The 8,708-nt window shown below is 41.1% G+C and overlaps 1 protein-coding gene across 2 annotated transcripts; it reads left to right on the plus strand.

The window, feature by feature from the left end:
• On the plus strand, window positions 4,088-8,550 carry LOC8062592 (B3 domain-containing protein Os01g0234100). 2 transcript variants are annotated; one of them, XM_021453891.1, is made up of 11 exons: window positions 4,088-4,216; window positions 4,291-4,347; window positions 4,639-4,782; window positions 4,940-5,038; window positions 5,816-5,878; window positions 6,016-6,063; window positions 6,425-6,459; window positions 6,567-6,675; window positions 7,084-7,290; window positions 7,482-7,560; window positions 7,651-8,550. In XM_021453891.1, the coding sequence occupies exons 1-11, from the start codon at window positions 4,106-4,108 to the stop codon at window positions 8,325-8,327; spliced, it is 1,629 nt and encodes a 542-aa protein (XP_021309566.1). In that variant the 5' UTR covers window positions 4,088-4,105; the 3' UTR covers window positions 8,328-8,550. The 2 variants fall into 2 exon arrangements, with proteins under 2 accessions (XP_021309566.1, XP_021309567.1); XM_021453892.1 differs by having other exon boundaries at window positions 4,940-5,023; window positions 7,648-8,550.

Here is an 8,708-nt window from a genome sequence, read left to right on the forward strand (position 1 = left end):
TTGGTCTTACTACCTTTGGCATCCAACATGTTTGCGGGAAAGGGATGCTAGTCAATTTTCATCAGCTTCTGAGTCTTAGAGCCATAAAACTTAATTCTTCCAGATTCTATGGCCGATTGCAACTGTTGCCTAAACACTATGCACTCATTGGTACTGTGTGAAGTCGCATTATGCCATTTGCAATACTTGATCTTCTTCAAATCCTCTGCCGATGGAATCACATGATTTGGCAACAACTTAATCTGACCTTCCTGAAGCAAAAGATCAAATATCCTATCAGCCTTAGTGATATGAAAAGCAAACCTCTCTGGCTCTTTCTGACCAAAAGGACAAGATATCAGCTTCTTGTTTTTCACCCACTCTGCTAAGCCGATGACTGGTTCTTCATCAGAATCAGAGTCTCCTACCTCATCGACAAATGACACCTTTTTATTCCAATTCTTTTTAGGCTAAAAAACCCTAGTGTCTTGATCAGAAATTCTTTGCACCAGATGACTCAGGCTTTCAAATTCTTGAGAGGCATACTTATCTTTGATATGTGGTAACAACCCTTGAAAAGCCAGATCGGCCAGGTACCGATCATCCAATACCAGGCTATAGCACTTGTTCTTGACACCCCGCAGCCTCTGCACAAAACATTCTACTGATTCATCATTACGATGTCTTAACCTTACTAAATCGGTAAGCTTCTTCTCATGAACTCCGGAAAAGAAGTATTTATGGAACTGTTTCTCTATATCGGCCCAAGTAATAATAGAGTTTGGAGGCAATGATATAAACCATGTAAAAGCCGATCCAGACAAAGATGATGAGAACAAACGAACCCTCAACTCATCTCTGTTAGTTGCTTCCCCACATTGAATAATGAAGCGGTTGATATGTTGCATTGTTAACGTATCATCTTGTCCAGAGAACTTGGTAAAATCTGGCACCTTGTACCGATTTGGAAGAGGAATCAGGTCATATGCAGGAGGATACAGCATCCGATAAGAATAAGTGTTGACTTTCGGTTTTATTCTAAACTGATCTCTTATGATCTCTGCTATCTTATTGGCCCAATAAGCGTCGGTGTCCTGCCGATGCGCTGGCTGTATCTCTGGCATCTGCTGATATACTTCCATGTGCCTTTGTGGTACATGATCTCCAGCAAACAGTATATTGGCCATTATTTGTGGTCCACCAATCTGCTGAGCAAGATTTATCGGCTGAACTGCTAGTGCTTGATTCTGAAAGCCGGCCTGCATGTAACCTTGTTAAATTCCTGCAACTTGATAATTTTGCTGTGCTGTATGCTGAAAAGGTAAATGTCCTATCCAACCATTATTAGTATTCATCGGCACAAAGCTCGCCGATGGCTGGTAGTTTGCTGTCATTGCCGAATTAACATAGCCAGTTTGAGACATGAACCTCTGCTGCGTCGGCAATGGATTTGCCGATGAACTTGCATTAGATACTTGAAACGATGGCATCTAAAAATTCCCGACAACTGGTCGTACAGTAGTTGTCGTAGCATACTGAGGCGCTTGAGTCATCGGCGAAGCTGGAGGAGCCGATAGCACGGGAGCCTTCCCTGCTGTGTTAGGTGCTTGAGATAAACCAGAATTATTTGCCAAGAACTCTGGAGGCATACCATATCCCCACCAATTAGGAGGAACCTGACTGTTTTGGAATACAGACCCTGACATAGCTAATGCCGATAGATCTGTGTTGAGTTGAACTCGCCCTCCTCCTGAAGGCATTGGATCTGACCTCATCGGTGTAGATTGATCATTAGGCACATCTGTCGTACTTGGAGGAGACGTAACTTCTGTACCCGCAACGTCTGAGAGAGCCGATGCAGCAACAACCGATGACAGCCCTGGCTGATGATAAGTTGGGCTAGCATAAAGTGGTGGTGCTTGTCCTTCTTTGAAAGTTCGGATCACGGCATTGTAAACAGTGTTGGACAACACATTGGAGTGGTTAATTAAAGCATGATTAATTGTAGAATTAACCATCTCTTGAAGTTTACCAGGATTGGAGTCAAAGGTAACCTGCCAAACCGATGAGAACTCGTAAAAAGGAAAATATGCGAATTGACGAAGTCATCGAAAAAGTAGATGCAAAAGTAGGAGTAAACTTGTATTTGATATTGATTGATATCTGATTACATTGCCCTATGATCTATATTTACACCCTGGTTCAAAGAGTTACAACCAAATACGACTAGGACTCAATTTTTAAGGTAAAACAAGACTCTTACATAAAGACATACTCTAACAAACATAGAAAGAAGAAAATAAGATCTATTTATTCCCGTGTCCATCTCATTCACGATGAAGTCTCCATCGGCTCCTGCCCCATCGGCAAGCTACAAGCTCCACCAGCAGTAATATTGACATCTTTCCTCATCGACATCGGCAACATAGCACTATAAACTCTATCGGCAATAACCCCTGAATCGGCAAACATCATCTCTGATCTTATTAACCAACACTTCTGATTTTAGGCTAAGAGAACTCTTCCGCCGATCATCATCTTCCATTGACACCACTCTCCATCGGCTGATCCTCATCGGCACCTTTTTATCAGTATAACGCAACAATCTCTCTATTGTCGATTGGTCTATTTGATTATCTTGACCCGTGTCAAAAACGGTGTCAACAACTTTTCACCTAGAGAACTAAACAAGGCCTGGCTCAGGATATGACATATCGATGGAAGGAGAAAAGAGTTAAAGGTGGAGAGAGAAATTCAACAGTCAATGCTCCGTTTGCTTGTCTTATAAGCCATATTTTTTTGTCAGCCAACAATAATATTTTAAGCTATAATTTTGCATACAAACAAATAGACTCAATGTTCACACATTACTAGGATGGAACAGTTCTGAATCACTTTTTCTACCATCGGTTAGGTTTGGCATTGGAGCTGCCCTAAAAACTTCTCCCTTTTATTTATTTATATTGTAAAGTTTATATAACCCATGACGTTTAGCAACGTGTCTACTTTATCTTTGATCTACAAAGTTAGGTATTCTACCTCATGACCTATCAGAACTGTTTGATTATATCATTATATGATTATATGAAAGGGAACACATGAAGGGAGTTTACATGGGCGATGAAACCCAGGAGACATGGTAATTCTAGGGTCCTTAATTTGTACATATAAAAAATTTGTACATATAAAAAGGTAATATTTATGAGTTGTGTGGTAACAACCACTTGTACAATGCTATATAAGTTGTTTTATAGTCCTCAATTTTTAGCTTATGAGCTGGTTGCTTCGTGAAACAGTAACCTTTTTTTTCTTACCTTGCTCTCTCTTCTCTAGGTCATAAAAAATTTAGGCATTGTTTACTTCCACCTAAAAATCCAAATTTTTTCAAGATTCCCGTCACATCGAATCTTTAAACGCACGCATGAAGTATTAAATATAAACAAAAATAAAAACTAATTGCACAATTTGGTCGGAATTGGCGAGACGAATATTTTGAGGCTAGTTAGTCCATAGTTAGACAATAATTACCACAAACAAACAAAAGTGCTACAATGTTGTGAATTTTTTTTCCTTTGGGAACTAAACAAGGCCTTAATGTGGCACCACATGAGACAACCTATGAAACTGCTTCTATATACTAATGCACTTGCCCTATAGAAAAATAGTATAGTAACAAAAGAAGTATGTAGCAATCAAAAGGTGTGTGTAGGATCGTAGCGTCACCACCGTGTATGGTGCGGTACGATGACCGTAGTTCAATCTTGCAGTGAGTGTGACTCTCGCGATACGATGACCGTAGTTCAATCTTGCAGTGAGTGTGACTCTCGCGATAGAAAGAATTATAGGTACTGCAAAGATGTTTGGTGGGATTTTCTCACTTCTCGTAGTTGCAGATTTAATTTAATTACAAATAAACAAGCCCAAAGCATCCATCCCAAAAATTGAGGATATGAACCTACAGAATTTTGCAGCAGCCAACTCCGAGAGGAAAATGGAAATCTCGGAAATGAACCTTTTGTTTTGAAAAAAAAATCTAATAGCGGAAATGGCGCTGTATGCATTATAGGTGGAACGTTTTTCAAAAGAATAGAAACGATATCCATCAACGGAGAAGCGAGAACCACCCATGGATATCGTATCGCCATCCTCCGTCAATCATTCAACGGTCGGCTCCTTCATTTCAATGCTATATATACGTCACGCACTCATGCCATCATCCTCCGTCTATCACTCAACGGTCCGGTTCTTCCTCCTCTCCATCTGCATTTCGAATCTGAAAACCCCAATTCCTGATATAATCGCAGTGAACAGGCAGGGCATTCGAGCTCAAGGATAGCGGCGGCAATGGGGATCGACCAGCCCATCAAAGCATGTTCTTTTCTCTTCCCAATTAAATCCGCTGCCATCGACTTGTTTATTTATCACCAAGTGCATTCATTTATTCAGTTCGAAAAAAAGTGCATTCATTTATTATCGCATATTAATTAATCTCGTTGACGATCTTGGATCGGTTCTTTAATTTATTTACTGCGATTTCTCCGGGTTTTCTTGAATCGACTCGTAATAATGCAACATTCGTTTGTATTCTCGCTATTGATTCGATTGTCTGAATATTCTGAATCCGTCGCCCTGCTTCTGTTGGTTTCTCTCTGAAACCAGAGGAAAAGGGGGAGGCCCGCTGGATCCCGATCTACCAACTCCGAGATGGAGGAGAAGATGAAATTGATCAAGTGGAGGACGGACTTGCTGGACAGCGGCGCCGGCAGCAGCGAGAGTGACAAGGATGATGATGCCATACCAATGGTGAGGGCCTGCGACCTGCGTCGCATGACTTCACACTGCTGCCTGCATTTCTCTTAAAATAAAACGTTCTGATTCAGAGTAGTACCATCCCGCTGAACATACTCATGTGAAATGTGGCGTTTTCGTGGCTCTACTAACTAAAGTTACACGATTGCAGGATGATGAGCTTGCTATTGTTGTTGCTAATGAACCTGCAGCATTAGCAATTCATTGTGGTGACACGGACGATGATGACGGGGAGGTTATTCCTATAGAAGTGTACTGCCACTTTATTTCTCTTGTACACAGTGTCAATCTTATACAAGTATATACACTAGATTTGCAGTTCTTCTATTTTTTTGCCCCCTTGTGGACAGGAAACAGTGGCAAGTCCATATTGAATAATCATGATATTACTGTGCCATTGGACATAGCATCGTCATTATTATGGGTGTTGGGCCTAGGACGGCCCAGCCTGGGCTGGTGTCAACAGCACCCGTGTTACTGTAGGGTGGCCTATAGCGCCCTTACTAAGGAAGGGATAAGGATAGGAAAGAGATTAGACTAGATCAATTAGAGGAATTTGATCCGTTAGAGATATGATTAGATTTGGGTCAATTAGAGATAGGATTGGATATGATTTGACTGGGCCTTAAGTGGACGCCAAATGATCTAATGATCATAACATCTAGTATCAGCTTGCTTTGGTTTCGATCCATTCCCATGGCTTCTGCGGCGGACGCCTTACGTGCCCTTGCTGAGGGGCATCATCACATGTCTGAGCAGCTCTGCTATATGTCCACAACGTTGGATCGCATAATGGCATTGCTCGAGGCGACGGAGGAATGTGAACGCCTAGCGGCAGTATGCCTACAGGCAGCAGCATGTGGACTCATGTGCAATTCTTTGTAGCATTACTACGCTTAATGTATTACATGACCAGCAAAGAACACTCTATCTGAAATCAATATTTTCACGTCTTTGCTGAATTGTGATATTGTTCTGAACTTATTACTCTAACCTTTCTGATCTTTGAATATTCTCATTGTTGAAGATTGTGAGGCCAAGAAGAGTCGGGCCTAAGAAAAGAAAGCTTCCTGGTGTTCCTCAGACACAAGTAAAGATATACTATCCAGCCCACCAGCAAAGAACACTATATCTGAAATCAATATTTTCATGTCTTTGCTGAATTGTGATATTGTTCTGAACTTCTACTCTAACCTTTCTTATCTTTGAATATTCTCATCGTGGAAGATTGTGAGGCCAAGAAGAGTTGGGCCTAAGAAGAGAAAGCTTCCACAAGTAAAGATATACTTTCCAGCTCCATATTTATATTTGTTCATTTGATACAAAGCTATTAGCTATATATAGAATAGAACTGAAAAGAGCTCTCAGTTTTTCATTTGTAAGATCATAACAGGCTTGATACTATAAAATGGACACTTTATAATTTTGTGGGCTGATTCAGATTTCCTTAATTGGATCTGAAACTCAGAACAGAATACTCGAGAACATATAGTTTGAGTGGATTTTGTTTTTTCACTTTATACTGCTCTATCAGAAACATCTCTATTTTTTTCTTTTCAAATTTGATTTTTCTTGTCTTTCCATTAGTACTAGGCTGAAGGGTTGAACTAACAATGAACAAATTGTGACCTTACAGGGATATGATGCTAATGGCCATCACATAAGTGTAAGGTAAGTATAGTCTTGCTTTATTTTTATATTGTCGTGAGTAAACTGTACCTGAAGTTAGCAGGTACCCTTATGCACTTATTAAATAGTTGTAATGTTGACGAAAATAGGGAATCTGCTGTGGCTAGAGCTGAGGAGATACAGTCAAATTTACCAGCAGAACATCCTAGCATCGTCAAGCATATGCTAAGATCCCACGTTGTCAAGGGTTTTTGGCTGGTAAGCTGATGCTTGTTATGTTTGCTCAATGCTGAAGAAAATTTCTGCTTCTTACGAAAAACATGTTTGAATGAATAGAGAATGCGGGGAAACACTATATTTCTTTCAGAATATCAAATTGGCAGAATGAAGGCTTGAAAGGTTTAGGGCAATTTTCCCCTTGTTCCTGGGACCTGAACATATCATTGTTTCATTCATGAAAATTAAGCTTAAGGAGAGCATAGCAAATCTAGGAAACAAATAGTGTGCAGGCTAATGGCATTTCCTGTTTATATTACAGTTTGGCACTTCATTGAAAGATTCCGTGTTATTAAACAAAATAGACAACCACTAATTCAGTACAAGGCACCTGAGGAGATCAGTATCTCTTTTGCTTCTTTGTATTTGACTTTCGTGTTCCTCGTTTAGGGTTTACCAAAACACTTTTGTGACAAGCATCTTCCGAATAGAGATGTCGGAATTGTGCTAGAAGATGAGAATGGAGAGGACCATCACACGACTTACCTTGGATACAAGCAGGGAATCAGTGCTGGGTGGAGAGGTTTCGCAATTGATCATGGTATTAAGGTTGGAGATGTTGTGGTTTTTGAGCTTGTAAAGTCGACCAAATTCAAGGCAAGTTTTTTTTTTCATTAAACTGGTACTAGACTGCCAGTTCCATTTATTTTTTAGTAATAGAAAAGAATTTAGTAACAAGGAAAGATTTTTCCCAATGTACTGTGGATCGCTTAATCTTTGCATTCATAATCTTTGTTTTATCTACCTAGTCACTTAAGTTCACTCCTGACTATGCCTTTTCCATTCAGGTATATATTGTCAGAGCAAATGGATTTACGACAGCAGATGTAGATTCCAATCTGCAGAATTTGGAAGCGCGCAAGAAAGGTAAGTAAGTTCTTGCTAAGTTTGCAATTATGAATCCATCACACATGGACACATATATAGGCTGACTACTGAATCTCCTGAATGAAGTAGGAGAAGAACAAAGCTGTGAAGATGTCATAAGTGAGGAGGACACCACAACCAATAATCGCGAAGTGCCTCCAAGTGATGGCAGCAGCAGGAATGGCATCGGGATTTCAGATTCAGAGATCGATTTCGATGACGTGACAAGTTTCAGCGACGTCAACGTCATCCTGGACTGCCTGGCCACCGACTGCGAATTCCATGATCGCCTACGCAGGACGTACTACGAGCTCTGCTGCTCCCAGAAGTCGCTTCTTCACGGGCACCTGCTGAAGCAGCTGCAGCCCACCCTCGTTGCGGGAGTGATCATGGAGACGGTCAGCATCGCCGACGGTATCAGGGCCTGCAAAGCGGAAGCCTCTTCCCGCGAGGACTTCCTGGTCTGGAAGAAGACGCTCGAGTCCTTTGAGCTCCTGGGCATGAACGTTGCGTTCTTGCTCAATCGCGTCAACGGACTCCTTGGTGCTGCTTCTCCGTCGAGAGAATCCTATGCAGAGTGGCAGGACAAGTACGAGGAGTTGAAACTGGAGCGGGCTCGTGCCGGGGACAAAATGAAGGCTCTTGAGCTTCGGCTGTCGAATGTGAAGGATGTGCTGCAAAAAGTGGATTCAGAGATGGAGGAGCTGCAGTCCAGCTTGAAGAAAAGCGATGAAGCGCTTCAGGAGCTAGCCTCTGCGCCATGGTGATTCTCAATTGTGAAAGTTGCCACGGACAACATTTTGGGCCATTGCATCATGTTTAATGATGCTGAGGTTGCTAGTCATGAGTTATTGGTTAGTACTAACAGACTTCTGTTTTCCCGGTAGTATTACACTCTTCTGGTAGTGTAATATTGTAGTTCCTGCATCATGTGCTTTGCTCTCAACTGAAAAAGGAGGTGGTAATTTTATGCAAGTAAATGATATTTTATACGACATAGCTTTAGAAAACTGTGGTATAATGAAAATGTGGTTTTTATAGGTCAAAAGACATACAAAACTTTGTGTATAAAATTAAGAATAGAATTGTTTTTTTAGAATCGAGGTAATAGGAAACAGCGACAGGTCGGTCCCATCCTGCCTGGAAGA

The sequence above is a fragment of the Sorghum bicolor genome, chromosome 2, assembly GCF_000003195.3.
Source record: "Sorghum bicolor cultivar BTx623 chromosome 2, Sorghum_bicolor_NCBIv3, whole genome shotgun sequence".
Taxonomy (NCBI): Eukaryota; Viridiplantae; Streptophyta; class Magnoliopsida; order Poales; family Poaceae; genus Sorghum; species Sorghum bicolor.